The 18,615-nt window shown below is 42.2% G+C and overlaps 1 protein-coding gene across 4 annotated transcripts in view; it reads right to left on the bottom strand.

The window, feature by feature from the left end:
• The window catches only part of LOC125462238 (protein tweety homolog 3-like), a 233,174-nt gene that overhangs the window by 88,084 nt on the left and 126,475 nt on the right, over positions 1-18,615 (bottom strand). For all 4 annotated transcript variants that reach the window (XM_048552027.2, XM_048552028.2, XM_048552026.2 and 1 more), the window contains exon 5: positions 1,439-1,534. In XM_048552027.2, coding sequence (XP_048407984.1) covers positions 1,439-1,534 — 96 coding nt within the window. The remainder of the gene's footprint in view (positions 1-1,438; positions 1,535-18,615) is intronic.

Here is an 18,615-nt window from a genome sequence, read left to right on the forward strand (position 1 = left end):
TCCTAGTTCATTAAGATCTTTATTAAAAAGCAGGAAGCAGTTACAACTATTTGAAATTATTTCTGATATGAATAACTGATTGTCATGGTATTGGCTGCACTTTGGCAATGCATTCATGAGTGTCAAACAGCCTCCACTTTAAAGTCAATTTTCAGTTTCTTCAGTCCAGTTCTTATAAATCTTGTTCAAATCTAAACCCCATTTCTGACATATTCAATTTCAGCTTTTTAATGGAGCTCTTGATCAACTTCTGTTAAATGCATTAATTGTAATTATGAATGCTCAGTTGTGCTACAAAGGCAATTACGTCAGGAGAAGATTCCGAGTTCCAGTTTGATTGACAGTTGAAAAACAATTCCTGGTCTTTTACGTAGTTTATAATAGATTAGCTACCTGTGATTTACAAGCTTTAAAAATATTTCATGAATGTAAGATTTTTCACCAAATATGAACGAGGAAGCTGTATTTGACAGTTAGAAGATCAGCCAGAATTCCAAAGAACCAAGGAGTGCCTTTGAGTCATCCCAACTTGGAACTGTCCAACCAAGATTTGCTTCAGGAGTCAGTCAGCCACACTCTTTCCAACCCTACCTCTCTGGAGTAAAAGCTAGATGGACTGGGGCCATTTAAACCAAAATAGGTTTGTTAAGTTGGGAAATTTTCTGAGTCAGGTTTTTCGACCTGGCAGTAAAAATCTGATCCAATAAGTTATTATCCTGTGAACAAAGATGGGGGTAGGAGTGAAAATTATCTTGCAGAAAGAAAAATGGAAAGCAAAATTCTCCATAATGAGTGATTTTGGGATATGTTTTTAATCCCTGGTTGTGCATGGAAATAATTGGCTCACAGAAGACTACAGAGATACGCTAACTGTCACTAACTGTTACTAACAGTTACACAAAGATGACTGCTTGGACAATTTGCACAATTTTTGATTAATCTACCAGGAAACTACCCTGGTTATATTAGTCACTTTCTTCTAATTATTTCCAAATGTGATCCAGATTAGGTTAGAAAGAGCAGCTGCAACTGATGTGCAAAAGCTAGATTATTAAAATGGAAACAATCTGGCTGTCAATAAAAAAACATACTGAATATACTCAGCATCCCTCAAGTCACCTTCCAAATCAATAAACCTCTCCCATCTAGAAGGGCAATGGCAGCAGACATATGGGAAAACCAACACCTGCAAGTTTCCCCCTTTTCCACGAAGTCACACTCCATCCAGACATGAAAGTTCACCATTTCTTCATCAGTGTTTCATAATCCTGGAGCTCCCTCACCAAAAGCACTGTGGATGACCGTACACCATACATGGACAGCAGAGAATCAAGATGGCATCTCAAAATCTATTCGAAGGCAATAATAGATGGGCAATAAATGTTGGCCTGGTCAGCAATAGCTACACCCTAGAAATGAAGTTTAGGAAAGCACTTACCAAATGAGGATTCCCTTTGAGTTTCGGATTAGGCCAAACAGCACCAGCAGACAGATAAGAACGTCAAAAAGTAGCAGGCCAAGATACCCCAACCACCTTGAAAGAAAAAGCACCATTAACAACACAAAACAAAATGCAGAACAATTTTATTCACATTAGACAGGTTATCTATTACTCTCATAATGCAAACAAATAGCAATGTTACACTAAAACACTTCTGCTTGGCTATAAATGTGCTCTCTTTCTGGAATCTTCTCCAGATGGCATAGTGGAGATCATCAAGCTTATGAGGCATATAATCTCTCAATACAAAACCAAAAAAACTGTGGATGCTGGAAATCACACATAAAAATAAAAACAAAAACATAAATTGCTTGAAAAGATCAGCAAGTCTGGCAGCATCTGTGGAGGGAAATCAAAGTAGTTATATAACAGCGCAGAGAATTATTCAGCAGATATTGACAGCATGTAAAAATGTATTACATTAATCATGGCTGACATCAATCTTCATGTAGATTGGCAAGACGAAACTGAGAGAAGTAACCACAAGGAAGAACTGAGTTTCCTATAACAATATGTTGTGGATCCAACCACAGATCAGGCTATTTCAATGTGGTAATGTGTAATGTGGCAGGTTTAATAAATCACTACAGAGAAAACGATTCCCTAGGAAACATAACATGGCATAATTTTAGCAGTCAGTTTAAGAGTGGGAAACATTGATGCAAGATATCTGTGCCAAAGTGCAATTACGACGTAATGAGGGCAGAACTAGTTGGAGTGGACTGGGAAATGGCTTTAGTAGCAAAGACAGTTGAGGAACGTGGCAGGCATTTCAGAACATTGTTCAATATTCATAACGAAGATATATCTCAGTTAAGAAGAAGGATTCTAGGAGGAGGTTAACCCAGTCGTGGTTAACCAAGGAACTCAAGAACAGTATCAATATGAGACCAATTAAACTTTCACGTTCAATGTTCAATCTTTCAATCCTGAAATCCATTACATAAGGAACCCCCAGCTTGTCAAGACACTACACATTTCTTACAGAAACTCAGCACCCACAAACCATTTGAACCAGGAATGTTCCTCGTAACATTGGACATTTCGGCACTCTACACCAGCAAACCCAATGATGGCGGCACTGCTGCAATAGCCCGAGTCCTCAATACTACCAACTGCCAATTTCCATACGCCATCCTACAACCCATCTGCTTCATCCTCGACCACAATGTCTTAACCTTCGACAGCCAGTTCTTCATCCAGGCACACGGCACAGCCAAGTGAACCGAATTTGCACTCCAATATGCTAACACTTTCATGCACAAGTTTGACCAAGATTTTTTTTGCCACACAGGACCTCCAACCAATGCTATACACCAGGTAAATTGACAGCATTTTCTTCCTTCGGATTCATGATGAGGAATCACTGGAACAACTAGATAGTGATGTCAACAAGTTTCACCCTAATCTTCAGATTCAGTCTCATTCTTGGACACATGCATCTCCAACAAGGACAGAGACCTCAGTAACTCACACTAATGCAAGTTCACGGAAGCTGCCCTTCTCTAGCTTCCACCCTAAACATATTAAAGAGGCCATTCCCTACAAACGAGCCTTATTCAATGAGGAAGAACATGACAGACATCTAGAGGTTTTGAAGGACACCCAGAACTTCTGCAAGACATGTCAGATCATTGACATGGATACTACTATCACACGTACATGGAACATCACCCACCACGTGCATGGCAGATGCTCATGTGACTCAGCCAACGTTGTCTATCTCATATGCTGCAGGCAAGGATGCCACGAGGCATGGTACATTCTCAAAACCATGCAGACGTCACGACAACGAATGAACAACTGACAAACAATGGCCAAACAGGAATGTTCTCTCCCAATCAAGGAACACTTCAGCAGTCAAGGGCATTTGAGATGTTAATGGCTTAACATCCCATGAATTTTTATGCTCCTCATACAGGAGTACGTGAACACTGTCTCAGGATTGGGTGTGAAACATCTATAAGGGTGTGAAACATATGTAAAAACAAATGGTATTAAGCTCTGCAATCTTTATGGATTTACCCACACAGCTGCTTCCCCTGTTTTTGCTGAAATGGCCATGCCAGTGACCTTTGATCAAGTCAGGCAGTTGTCACCACTTGAAATTGTACCCTGTCATTATCATACAATTTTGATTGTCACCAAGTGTATCCTGTTCTCAAATGTTGTAATTGTTTTCTGTATCTGCCAATCCCAAGGGTACAAAAGCAGGGACTGTCCCCTATGTGGGGAGAATCTCTCATGATGCTCTGCACTCTGTGCCGGGTTGCGTACAATGATCCTCCGCAGCTTGTACTTGCTTAATAATAAAAGATTGTGTTTTTGTAACCAAGTCAGTTTCTTGCTCTTGCATCAAGACGGTGAGGGTCTCTGAAAAACGAACCTAACACATTCAGGCTTGGATCTTCAGGTAAGTGTCCTCCAAGGTGGACTTCGAGATATGCAACAACTCAGGATCGCTGAGCAGTGACTGTTGGCCAAGTTCTGTACCCATGAAGACAGCCTCAACTGTGATCTTGGGTTTATGTCGCACTACATGTGACCCAACTGCACAGTTCTGTATCAGTAAAATCTTCCTTACTGTCCTGTTTTGACATCATCATCTTGATAAATTATTATGATCTGTCAACTTTAATTAGTTTGTACAGCTCTGGATTACTTAATACTTTGGTTAGACCCTCAGCATGCAACTCTTATACCTCTTATATTTTTCCAGTCACTTAGGTTTGTCTCCAGCACCACCTTATTTTTATTTCTTTGTAATTATCTCTCTGCCTCATTTAATCCGATTGTATGTCATTCCTTCGCTAGTTATTCAGCTATTGACACTTTACTCACTGTCTAACACTCTGGGGTCACCTGCAGAGATTTATTATCTGACACTCCACTTACACCAGTTGTACGATCTTTTGATCTTTCAGCCCTTGATGTCTCTGCCTATAAACTGTGTTTGTGTGCTCTTCTCTCTCACTGCACCTGAGGAAGGGGTTGCACTCCAAAAGCTTATGAGTTCAAAAAATCTGTTGGACTATAACCTAATGTTGTGTGACTTCTGACTCTGCCCACTGCAGACCAACACCAGCACCTCCACATCCCTTTCAAAGTCAAAAGATTAGTAGTAAGTAAGAGGATTGAGAAAGTTTTAAAAACAAAAGATGGCCAAAAAAATATAAACATGGAGAGTAAAATAGCAAGCAATAGAAGAGCAAGCTTAACTAAATAAAGGATAGTAAATAAGGCTGTATAGATTGGAGAGTTAGATAGAGAAATGGCAAATGCAAGGTGATGCATTTTAGAAGATCCAATTCAATAGCGAGCTATACAAGAAATGGAAAAGTCTTGGAGAAAATTGATGCACAGAGAAATCTGCATGTTCAGGTCCATTGTACCCTGAAGGTGGCAACGCAGGTCGATAGAGTGGTCAAGGCGGCATACGACATGCTTTCATTCATTGGGCGGGGCACTGAGTACAAGAGTTGGAAGGTCATGTTACAGTGGTATAGGACTTTGGTTCGACCACATTTGGAGTACTGTGTACAGTTCTGGTTGCCACATTACCAAAAGGATGTGGATGCTTTGGAGAGGATGCAGAGGAGGTTCACCAGGTATGGAGGACGCTAGCTATGAAAAGAGGTTACATAGATTAGGATTATTTACATCAGAAAGATTGAGAGGGTTCCTAATTGAGGTCTACAAAATCATGAAAGGTATTGACAGGGCAGATAGCAAGAAGCTTTATCCCTCCCCAGAGTCGGGGACTCAATTACTAAGGGGCGCGATTTCAAGATGAGAGGGGAAAAACTTAACGGAGATACGCATGGAAAGTTCTTTACGAAGAGGGTTGTAGGTGCCTGGAACGTGTTGCCAACGGATGTGGTAGAGGCAGGCACGACAGTATCATTTAAGATGTGTCTAGACAGATACATGAATGGGCAGGGAGCAGAGGGCTACAGATCCTTGAAAAATAGGCGACAGATTTAGATAGGGGATTTGGATTGGCGCAGGCTTGGAGGGCTGAAGGGCCTGTTTCTGTGCTGTAATTTTCTTTTTTCTTTGAAAAGAAAGAGAGGAGCCAAAATGAACATAGACTCCTTAGTGAATAAAAGAGTGGTGAGGTCATAATGGAGAACCAGAAAATGGCAAAGGTGGTGAATCAATATTTAGCATTTTTCATAGAAGAAATAAACTGCATTCCAAAAGCACGAAATAATCGTGGGACAAAAGTGGAGATGAAACAATAATTATTATGAGCACAAATAAAACTATGGAAATTGAAGCCCAATTATTCCCTAGACCTGATAGGTTTAAAGCAAAAATTCATTCATTCATGCGATGTGAGCATCGCTGAGTGGGCATGCATTTATTGCCCAGCCTTTGTTGCCATTGAGAAGTCTCCAAGCATATTAAAGGAAGTAGCTACACAGAAACAGCAGATGCACTGATAGTAATCTTCAAAGAATCCTTAGATTCTGGAAATGTCCCACAGAAAATTGCCAATATACACCATTATACAACAAGGGAGAAATAGAAAACATAAGTACAGGCCAGTTATGTTAATATATTTCATTGGGAATGGATGTTGGGTGGCACGGAGACGCAGTGGTTAGCACTGCTGCCTCACAGCATCAGGGACATAGGGTCAATTCCAACCTCTGTGAAAACTCCACACAGTCAGTTGCCCTTCTCTTCATGTTTGCGTGGGTTTCCTCTGGGTGCTCCAGTTTCCTCCCACAGTCCAAAGATGTGCAGATTAAGTGCATTGGCCATAGTGTCTAGGGTGAGAAATACAGGGATAGACTAAGGGGTGGGTCTAGGTGGGCTGCTCTTCGGACGAGTGGTGTGGATTCAATGGGCCGACTGGCTAACTTCCACACTGTAGGGATCCTAGGATTCTACAATAAAAGAGCATTTAGAAATATATAACATAATTAAGCAGAGTCAGTATGACTGCACAAATGAAAAATCATGCCTGGCAATTTTTTTTTAGGATTGCTTGAGGAGGTAACAAACAAGACAAAGGAAAAGCAGAAGATCTCGAATTTCGAATACATTCAATAAGGTACGTACAGAGAAGAATAAGAGCTCATGGCGTTGGGGTGGTCATGTATGATTGATTAACTGGTAAACAGAAAACAGAGTTGGGATAATGGGGAGAGCATTTTCAGGGTGGCAACTTGTAACTAGTAGAGTTCCACAGCTATCAGTGCTGGGGCCACTATTAGTGACGACACAAAAATATGTGGGAAGGCAAGTACTGAGGATAACTCCAAGTCTATAAAGGGAGACAAGTAAACGGTTTGGGCAAAAACTTGGTAGATGGAATGCAATGTCGAAAAATGACGTTATTCTTCTTGTCAAAGGGATAGAGGAGCTGAATATTATTTAAATGGAGAAAAACTGCAGAAAACTGCAACATAAAGAGATGACAGTACTAGTGATGAAACATAGAAAGCTGGCACACACATTGAGCAGGCAGTCAGAAAGGCTAATAGAATAATAGCGTTTAGTTCGAGGGAGTTGGAGCATGAGAGTGGAGAATTCTTACAAGGTGGTCATGAGAGCACATCCAGAGTACTGTGAGCAGTTTTGATCCCCTTACTGAAGAAAAAGTTGGAGCTCGGCTGAAGCAGCGGCGGCAGCACAAGAACAGCAGAGGAGTCAACCTGGGGGGAGCGGCAGCAGCACCAGGGGAGGAAAGGAGTAAACCTTGGTGGGAGGGTAGCAGTGGCAACATAAGAGGAGTGAACCTGGAGAGAATGGCAGTAGCACAAGAGGAGCAAACGTGGGGGAAGTGGCGGCAGTGCAAGAAGAGGACAAGAGTGAATCTGGGTGGAGTAGCAGCAGCACAAGAGGAAGAGAGGAACAAACCCGGGGAAGCAGGGCAGGAGCTAACGGGGGGGGGGGGGGGGGGGGGGGGGGGGGGGGGGGCAGTGGTGATAGCGGGAGAGGATAGAACCTGGGGGCAGCAAGACAGGAGTGAATCTGTGGGCTGTGGTAGCAGTGGGAGAGGAGGAGGGGAATAAACCTGAGGGGAGAAGTGGCAGTGCAAGAGGAGGAGCGGAGCTAACTTGGGGGGAGCGGTGGCAGCATGGCAGAAGGAAAGGAACAAACCTGTGGGAAGCAGCAGCACCAAAAGAGGAGGAGAGGTGTAAACCTGTTGGGGGTGGTGGCAGAAGGAGAGCAGCATCTGTCCCCTTGGGGAGCAGCAGCAAGAGCTGAATCCTGAGGTGGAGCTCCTGTGATGATGTCCCAATCGATAAAGGAACGTTGGGCAAGTGGATGGCTGCTTAGGAACCAACTTCAGAGACTGAATGAGTAGTAGCAGAGGGGAGGGGGAGTGTAAAATCCTTATTTTGTGGTTTGTGGTGTCTGTGTATCAGGAGGGTAACTAGGGAAAGGCTCGGTCCACTCAAGGGCAAAGAAGGGAACGTACGTGTGCAGCCCTAGGAAGTGGGTGAACCTGGAATTGAACTCGGGTCCCTGGTGCTGATAAGGTAACAATGCCAACTGCTGTGCCACTCATGCCACTGCCGCACCCACCCCACCCCCCACCCACACACACACACACACACTTACATGTATATTGAGTACGTGTAAATATTGATATATAAATAATATATAATAATATATAGATAGAAAATAATTTTAATCAAGTTACAAACGATTTGGAGGAGAATGTAGGTAGCCTGATTAGTAAGTCTGTCAACAACACAAACATTGGTTGCGCATAGAGAGGATTGCCAGAGGATACAGCAGGAATAGATAGACTGGAGACATGCCAGATGGAGTTTAATCTGGACAAATGCAATGTGATCCACTTTCAGAGATCTTGCACTACTACAAGTTCGGCCATTTACTGTATCAACATACTCAGCGGTTTAGGTACAGAAGTCCTGAAAGTGGCAACACTACTGGATAAGGGAGTCAAGAGGGCATATGGCATGCTTGCCTTCATTAGTCGGGGCACAGAATATAAAAACTGGCAAGTCATGTTGCAGCTTTATAGAACTTTTGTTAAGCCACATTTGGAACATTGTGAACAGTTCTGATCACTGCACTGCTAGAAAGATCTGGAGGCTTCGGAGAGGGAACAGAAACAGTTTACAAGGATATTTGCCTAGTTTGGAAGGTATTAGCTAAAAGGAAAGATTGGACAAACTTGGTTTGTTCTCACTCGGACCTTGAAGGATGAGGGGCAACCTGACAGAAGTCTACAAAATTATGAGAAGCTTGGATAAAATGGATAGCCGGAGTGTTTTTCCCCAAGGGTAGAAATGTCAATTACTCAGGGACATTGGTTCAAGGAAAAAGGGAATAAGTTTAAAACAGATGTGAGAATCTCCACACAAGTCGTTCTGGTCGTGTGAGAGGCAAATTTATTTTACATAGGGAGTAGCAAGTGCCTGGAATTCACCGCCAGGGGAGGTGGCAGGCACAGATACAATCGCAATATTTTAGAAGCATCTGACAGATAAATGAATGGGCAGGGGATAGAGGGGACACAGACTGCATAGAGGCAAAAGGTTTTTAGGTTAGAAAGGTATCATGTGTTGTAGCAGACTTAGCAGGCAAAAGGACCTGTTTCCGTGCTATGCTGTCTTACATTTTATTCTTTGCTTTTCCAGAGTGTGTGAACAGAGCAGCATGTTTAAAGCAATGAGGCAGCAGGGTAGGAAAGATCCATTTGAAATGTGAAAGAAATGAAAAACAATCAATAACGCTGTTGGAACAGCTGACAATTCAACTGAAATGGACAAACACAATCAAAGTGAACAAAATATGGTACTTTAGAACAGTCACAAATATTAATAAAAATTTCAAAACCTGGAAACAGAATTAAGATCAGTGATAGTAATAAATCTGGCATCAGGACTGAGTGGTAGATGTTCAAATAACATTGAAATTAAGCATTCACGATAGTCAGGGAGACATGGCTTCAATTTGTGCAAGGCTAAAAAGCTTTGTATTCCTGGTTGTTAGATTCTAACATGAGACGCTGGGGTGGGGGAAGAGATTTATATGTTTGTTTAGAGAAATGGGGGTCTGGAATGCACAGCCTCGGTGGGTTGTTGAAGTGGATAACCTCAGAACATTTATAAAGCACTTAGTTGAACACAATGTTTCACCACATCCAACGTTATGGGCCTAATGTGGAAAGTGGGACTCGTGGCAGCAGATTTTGGCAGTACAGACTTGTGGGCTTCTGTACAGTATGACACTGTGATTCTATTCTGAGAAAGGGGTGGGTAGCAGCCTTAGCAAAGGTTTCTATCGGAGCATGTAAATGTGTGTACTAATGGGACGCCTTGAGAGAGAATCCAAACAAATAGGATAGATAGGAAGGACAAAGGAAATTGCACTAATTTTCAGAGTGCATTTCATGTCTTCAAATAGGAGAGGAGATAAAGGTAGAGAATGACAGTGACTTCAAGGAGGTATTCGTTAATATTTGGAGAGAAAAAATTGTAGATTCGGGTTCTTTTACAAGGAGTGTATTTCAGTATTGTAAATGTTGGATGTATTATAACACCCAATCTATCGAAAGATAGTTGAAATTACTTAATAGTATTGGTGGGTTGGTTTTGCTTACAGCCTGTAGCTTCTCTCACACATTTAGTGGCCTGTGATGCAAATCAATTTGCATCTGTACTTCCTCTCTATCCATATGCATTATATCTCAATAAATAGAACTGTAGTTTATTCCAAATCATTTAACTTTCCTGTGTTTATATTAGGCAGTTACTGCTAACTGATTTCCCATAATAATGCAAATTACACTTATCAAAAAAAATTTCCAGTTTAACTGTAGAGATTTCAATAATTTTGTATATTTCTTGATTGTTCATGAAGCTCCTGGCAAATTAATTCTTCCTACTTCCACACTTTTATTTGAACTTAATTTCAGTTAACCATACCCCATAAAATATTCTCCCAACTGATTACTATCTCCTCATATTTATACAATCCATTCAAATCCAATTAACTCTTCAACAATATGTCTACACACTGGCCCTCATGTGGCCTGGTGGTTGTGCCTGTACCCCGGACCAAGAGCCACGTGTTCAAGTCCAACTTGCTCAGAGATGTATAATAACATCTCTGAACAGGCTGATTAGAAAAATATTGTATATCTATCACCTGTTCCGTCATTCCACTCGGTCTCAGGCATTCCTTCAACGAGATTAGATGATAGCTTTCGGGATGCAGTCACGGAGGGAATCCAAGGCATGCGTGCTAAATCATTATGCTTCTGATTTTCTCAACAGCATCAACACAATGTTACCTTCAAGACAAGAAGTCCCATTCTACCTGTCAGCAGGGGATTGAGGTATTGTTTTACTTACTCTGTACCTTGGAATAGCAAGACTGTTCCTCCTCACTCCCCCAAAATCCAACATACACATAAATGCTAACTCCCAAATCCAAGTCCCTCCATAGCCAGCTATGATTTTAAAGTAACATCCCATCACTTTTAACATCCTACAAGAAATAATTGTCCCCTGTATCCGCCAGATCAAAATCTTAAAATATCTTACAGCGGTGTTTTAGGTCAATGCCATTGCTACATTGAGCACTATACATGAACACACAAACTTGGATCAAAAAAAATCTCAGGGTTCACATGACTATCAATCACTGACCATCACTAAATTTAAACTAATTCAGCAGGGGGATGGGAAGCAAAATTGTAGTTCGAATATAGGAAAAGTTGAGAGTAGGGAGGTCCGAAATAAAGTTTCAGGGACGCAAGATGGCACCGGCAAGCAAGAGGTTGGTTTGAAGTGTGTTGACTTCAATGCCAGGCGTGTCTGGAATAAGGTGGGCGAACTTGCAGCATGGGTTGATACCTGGGACTTCGATGCTGTGGCCATTTCAGAGAAATGGATAGAGCAGGGACAGGAATGCTTGTTGCAGGTTCCGGGATTTAGATGTTTCAGTATGAACAAAGAAGATGGTAAAAGCGGGGGCGGGGCGGGGGGGGGGGGGGAAAGGTGTGGCATTGTTGGTCAAGGACAGTATTACAGTTGCAAAAAGGATGTTTGGGGACTCGTCAACTGAGGTAGTATGGGCTGAGGTTAGAAACAGGAAAGGAGAGGTCACCCTGTTGGGAGTTTTCTATAGGGCTCCGATTAGTTCCAGAGATGTAGAGGAAAGGATAGCAAAGATGATTCTCGATAGGAGTGAGAGAGACAGGGTAGTTGTCATGGGGAACTTCAACTTTCCAAATATTGACTGGGAACACTGTAGTTCGAGTACTATAGATGGGTCAGTTTTTGTCCAGTGTGTGCAGGAGGGGTTCCTGACACAGTATGGAGATAGGCCAACAAGGGGCGAAGCCACATTAGATTTGGTACTGGGTAATGAGCCTAGACAGGTGTTAGATTTGGAAGTAGGTGAGCACTTTGGTGATAGCGATCACAATTCTGTTATGTTTACTTTAGTGATGGAAAAGGATAGGTGTATACCACTGGGCAAGAGTTATAGCTGGGGGAAAGGCAATTACGATGAGATTAGGCAAGATTTAGGGAGCATAGGATGGGGAAGGAAACTGCAGGGGATGGGCACATTAGAAATGTGGAGCCTATTCAAGGAAAAGCTCCTGTGTGTCCCGATAAGTATGTATCTGTCAGGCAGGGTGGAAGCTGTAGAGCGTGGGAGCTGTGGTTTACGAAGGAAGTGGAATCTCTGGTCAAGAGGAAGAAGGCGGCTTATGCTAGGATGAAATGTGAAGGCTCAATTAGGGCACTTGAGGGCTACAAGGTAGCCAGGAAAGACCTAAAGAGAGAGCTCAGAAGAACCAGGAGGAGACATGAGAAGTTGTTGGCACGGATAGGATCAGGGTAAACCCTAAGGCTTTCTATAGGTATTTAAGGAATAAAAGAATGACAAAAGTAAGATTAGGGCCAATCAAGGACAGTAGTGGGAAGTTGTGTGTGGAGTCAGAGGAAATAGGGGAAGCACTAAATGAATATTTTTCAATAGTATTCACTCTAGAAAACGACAATGTTGTCGAGGAAAATACTGAGATACAGGCTACTAGGCTAGGTGGGATTGAGGTTCACAAGGAAGAGGTATTTGAAATCCTACAGGGTCTGAAGATAGATAAGTCCCCTGGGCCGGATGGGATTTATCCTAGGATCCTCTGGAAAGCCAGAGAAGAGATTGCCGAGCCTTTGGCATTGATCTTCAACTCGTCATTGTCTACAGGAATAGTGCCAGACAACTGGAGGATAGCAAATGTGGTTCCCCTGTTCAAGAAGGGGAGTAGGGACAACCTTGGTAATTATAGGCCAGTGAGCCTTACCTCAGTTGTTGGTGAAGTGTTGGTAAAGTGTTGGAAAAGGTTATAAGGGATAGGATTTATAATCATCTAGAAAATAATAAATTGATTAGAGATAGTCAGCACGGTTTTGTGAAGGGTAGGTCATGCCTCACAAACCTTATTGAGTTCTTTGAGAAGGTGACCAAACAGGTACATGAGAGTAAACCGGTTGATGAGGTGTATATTGATTTCAGCAAGGCGTTCGATAAGGTTCCCCACAGTAGGCTACTGTACAAAATGCAGAGGAATGGGATTGTGGGAGATATAGCAGTTTGGATCAGAAATTAGCTTGATGAAAGAAGACAGAGGATGGTAGTTGATGGGAAATGTTCATCCTGGAGACCAGTTACTAGTGGTGCACTGCAAGGGTCATTGTTGGGTCCACTGCTGTTTGTCATTTTTATAAATGACCTGGATGAGGGTGTAGAAGGATGGGTTAGTAAATTTGCAGACGACATTAAGGTTGGTGGAGTTGTGGATAGTGACGAAGCGTGCTGTAGGTTCCAGAGAGACACAGATAAGCTGCAGAGCTGGGCTGAGAGGTGGCAAATGGAGTTTAATGCAGACAAGTGTGAGGTGATGCACTTTGGTAGGAGTAACTGGAAAGCAAAGTGCAGGGCTAATGGTAAGATTCGTAGCAGTGTAGATGAGCAGAGACATCTCGGTGTCCGTGTACAAAGATCCTTGAAAGTTGCCACCCAGGTTGACAGGGCTGTTAAGAAGGCATACACTGTTTTAGCTTTTATTAATAGAGGGATCAAGTTCCAGAACCAAGAGGTTATGCTGAAGCTGTACAAAACTCTGGTGCGGCCGCACTAGGAGTATTGTGTACAGTTCTGGTCACCGCATTATAGGAAGGATGTGGAAGCTTTGGAAAGGGTGCAGAGGAGATTTACTAGGATGTTGCCTGGTATGGAGGGAAGGTCTTACGAGGAAAGGCTGTGGGACTTGAGGCTGTTTTTGTTAGAGAGAAGAAGGTTGAGAGGTGACTTAATTGAGACATATAAAATAGGGTTAGATAGGGTGGATAGGGAGAGCCTTTTTCCTAGGATGGTGACAGCGAGCACGAGGGGGTATAGCTTTAAATTGAGGGGTGAAAGATATAGGACAGATGGCAGAGGTAGTTTCTTTACTCAGAGAGTGGTAAGGGAATGGAACGCTTTGCCTGCAACGGTAGTAGATTTGCCAACTTCAAGTACATAAGTCATCATTGAACAAGCATATGGACATACATGGAATAGTGAAGGTTAGATGGGCTTCAGATTGTTGTGCCGACCTGCCATACCATCGAGGGCCGAAGGGCCTCTACTGTGCTGTCATGTTTTATGTTCTATCACCCTGGCAAACACTATTTCACTTTATTTTTTAACATTACGACCAAAATGAGGTTGTGCCTTCAGTAACTTCTCTTCTGCAAGGTAGCATCAAAACCAGTGAAATATGTACACAAATCATTGGCTTATTCATTAATATACTATGTCAACAAATTTGCTAATTTAAGTAGGAAGTGTGCAAAATTAAATGAAATGCACTTTTTGTTCCCCAAAACGCCAGTGTTAAACATATCAGACATGATCAAACAGTGGAACAGACATCATGAGCCAACTGGCCTAATTATACTCCTATATCTAATGGACTTTAGTTGGCTGCATATTAAATTTAATCAACAGGTTCCCTAACCCCAAATACATTCACTTGTTTTACATGTACTTTTTAAACAGCTTGCAGTAAGCAAGTATTAAATAGGTTGCTGCCTTGTATTAAACTGCAACTTGTACCCTGTGTTTCAAATTTAATTACAGAATAACACGTTTTTCTTAAAAACATGTAGAGAGGATCATTACTTCAAAAACTCTCTTCCTGTTCTTTCTTGCAACTGCATTGCGGTACATCGGCACAGGTGGATGATGGTGGCCATTTCAAGGGCAGTATCCATCTTCTGCAATGGAACACCAATCTGAATTTAAACATCATACTCATCCCTCCCTCTTTTGTGAATAGAGGACAGAGTGTGGGCTCTGTCTATATTTATGACTTCAATCTCTCAAATTCCATCATAATTTTGGTAATTCTGTACTGTACCAGAAGTTGAATGCATCTCTTTAACTTATCTTTATTAACTGTTCTATGTTTTTCTTTGTGTCTGTTGAAGCCGAGAAAATTCACACTACATTTTTTTGCTGTTGAGTTCAGGGAACAGCGTTTAACTTTTTTGGTTGGCTTTCTTGTTGATTAAATTTAATATGCAGCCAACCAAAGTGAACTTCCAGGTAGAAACATATATGCTTGGCAATGATGGGAGGCAGTCAAATTTATGAATAATTCCAAAAAGGAACAGTTTCCAATCAGAATAATAGTTAACAGTATTGGCTTAGCTGAGCTAAGTGACAATTCACCACAACATTTTCACTTCCACTGTAAATTCACACATGCTTACAATGGTGAACACCAAAACCAACAAGATAGCCAGCCAAAAAAGGTAAACGCTGTTCCCTGAACTCAACAGCTAAAAAATGTAATGCGTGAATTTCATCAGCTTCAACAGACAAAGAAAAACATAGAACAATTGATTTCAAAAGCACTAATCAGGATTGCTACTAAGTGTCACTTTGCATGGTATTTTTGTTGCTGAACAAGTGTGCAAGTTGCTGAACTGATGTTTATTCTACCAAAAAAATTCCTGGAGCTGTTCATTTCATGAGACAGAGATATCCTGGTAAATTATTTGCATACTGTGCTGGCACTGCTTAGAGGTGAATGGCTGGATGCACTACCAATTCACCACTGGCCCATTTCTGAGCATATGCAAATATTGAAAATCACTAGCAGTGTTGACAAAGTCAGCATCTTAACATAGTGGAAATCGTACAGAACCTGCAGTTCTTTAAGTAACATCAGCATTTGCAGAACAGGTAGGTCCTTTACAGTATTCTATTTAAAAACTGATGTTCTTATTTTCGCATGGAGTGGAACAAGGTTACAGACAGAAGCCAATAATAGGATAGTAGCCAAAATAAGCATTCCTACGCTTGCGGAATATATACACAGGCTGTCTTTGCTGCAAGAAACAAACCTCCTATCAAATGAAACAAATTATAATGAAGACAAAAGATGTGGCAGCAGGATTTGCTGACCAGTTTGATACAAAGCTGTACCAATGAACAGCATAGCCACACTGACAGTTGTTAAGGAGAAAACCATTTCTGAATGCCTTGTTCTCAGCTGGGCAAGGATCCATGAGAATAATGGTAGAATTTAAAAAGAAAATATTGGAAGCAGAGTAGAGAGAAAGAATATGTCTAAAGGAAAACAAAAGTGAACTGAAAAAAAAATTGAAATGCAAGTGCTTCATTTTTAGACTCCTATCTAAAATTGTCAGGAATAATAATGCTGAAACTTTCCAAAAGAAATACAAGCTCAGCAGTGTTCCAATAGCAAAACACTGCTGCAAAATAATCCAATTCAGTTTTTATTTGTCCTTTACCTCTGTCACCGACAAAGTTCTCTCTTGCTCTTCAGAGGACATTAATTCTTACTAAGTGCAGCTCCACCAATAGCAGAAACCTGTTCCAATCTTGAACAAAAACAATTAAACATATGCTCACACCGGCCTCACTCTCTCCATATTCCTCTCTTCCTCCCAGCCCATGTCCCACCCAACCTTCCTATCCCTATGGTCTCTTATTCCACTCTACTCCGCCCTCTGGTCACACTCCAGTGGCAGCAAGAGCTGTCGATGCTTGAGTCTGAGATAACAGTGCGGAGCTGGAGGAACACAGCAGGCCAGGCAGCAGAGGAGCAGGAAAACTGACGTTTCAGGTCGGGACCCTTCTTCAGAAATGATCTCAATGGTTCAAACACTAACAAAAGAGTTGAATTCTAGAGGTGAGGTGAGGTGAGAGTGATAGCCCTTGACATCAAGGCTGCACTCGACCAAGTGTGGCAAAGAGCCCTAGCAAAACTGGAATCAGTGGGTATCAGGGGACAAAATTTCCAGTGATTGGAGGCATAGCTGACACATGTGAAGAGGGCTATGGTTGCTGGAGGTCAGTCATTTCAGCTCTAAGACCTCTCTGCAGGTGATCCTCAGGGTAATGTACTAGGCCCAACCATCCTCAGCTGCTTTGTCATTGACATCCCGCCCATCATTAGGTCAGAAGTGGGGATGTTCACCAATAATTGCACAATGCTCAGTACCATTCATGACTCCTCAGATACTGAAATAGGCCATGTTCAAATGCAACAAGTTCTGGACAATATCCAGGCTTGGGCTAACGAGTGCCAAGCAACATTCACGCCACACAAATACCAGGCTATGATAATCAACAATATGAAACAACTGCCCCTGGACATTAAATGATGTTACCATCGTTGAAAACCACACACCCCCCCCCCCCCTCCCCACCACCCCACTATCAACATTCTGGTGGGGTTATCAATGAACAGAAACTCAACTAGTCTCACCCCATAAACACTGTGGCTACAACAGCAGGTCAAAGGTTAGGAATACTGCAGCCAGTAATTCACTTCCTGACTCCCCACAGCCTGTCCACCATCGACAAAGCACAAGTCAGGAATGTAACGAAATACTCCCCATTTGCCCGTATGAGTACAGCTCCTACAACACTCAAGAAACTTGACACCATCCAGGACAAAGCAGTCTGCCTGACTGTGCAATATTCACTCCCTTCATCACCAACCCTTAGCAGCGGTAGTATATACCATCCACAAGATGCACTGCAGAAATTCACCAAAGATTCAGGGTGGCACGGTGGCTCAGTGGTTAGCACTGCTGCCTCACAGTGCCAGGAACCTGAGTTCGATCCACCCTTGGGTGACTGTGTGTGGCGTTTGCTCACACTCCCCCTGTCTGTGTGGGTGTCATCTGGGTGCTCCAGTTTCCTCACATGGTCCAAAGATGTGCAGGTTCAATGGGTTAGCCATGGGAAATGCAGAGTTTCTGGGACAGGGTAGGGAGTGCGTGGATCTGGGTGGAAAGCTCTTTGGACAGTTGGTGTGGATTTGATGGGTCAAATGGCCTGCTTCACACTGAATGGATAATTGTATGATTTTAACTTACCTACTACTGACATCAAGATCACAGGTTATAGTTCCCTATATTTACCTTATCACAATTCCTAAATAATTGCACCACATTAGCCAACCTCCAGTGTTCTGGCACATCACCCATGGCTATCGGGGATATAAATATCTCAGCAACGGGCCTTGTGATCACTTCCCCAGCTTCCCACAGACATCAGGGTTACACCTGATCAGGTCCCGGGAATTCATCCATGTGTTAAGACATCCAGCAGCTTCTGTAATATGGAAACTTTTAAGGGTCAATAACAAGGGGACACACTCCAAAGGTAAAAGGCAGGAGGTTTAGATGGGGGTTCAGGAAAATGTTTTTCACCTCGAGGGTGACGGAAATCTGAAGTGCACTGTCTGGGAGGGTGGTTGAGGTGCGTAACCTCACAACCTTTAAGAAATACTTGGATGAACATCTGAAATGTCATCACACACAACGCTTTGGGTCAATGTTGGAATGTGAGACTCATGTCAACAGTAGTGTACATTTTGGTAGTATAGATATGATTGGGTAAAGACTCAAACAAGGTAAAGAAATATACCATTACTGAGGGGATACGGAGGACTTTAGAGAGAGAAACTTCGGGGTGAATGTCCACAGATCTCCGTAGGTAGGAAGATAGGTTGATAACAAAGATAAATGGAATGCTTCTCTTTACTAACCAAGTTATAGAACATAAGAGTTTCAAGTTGTATT

The sequence above is a fragment of the Stegostoma tigrinum genome, chromosome 23, assembly GCF_030684315.1.
Source record: "Stegostoma tigrinum isolate sSteTig4 chromosome 23, sSteTig4.hap1, whole genome shotgun sequence".
Taxonomy (NCBI): Eukaryota; Metazoa; Chordata; class Chondrichthyes; order Orectolobiformes; family Stegostomatidae; genus Stegostoma; species Stegostoma tigrinum.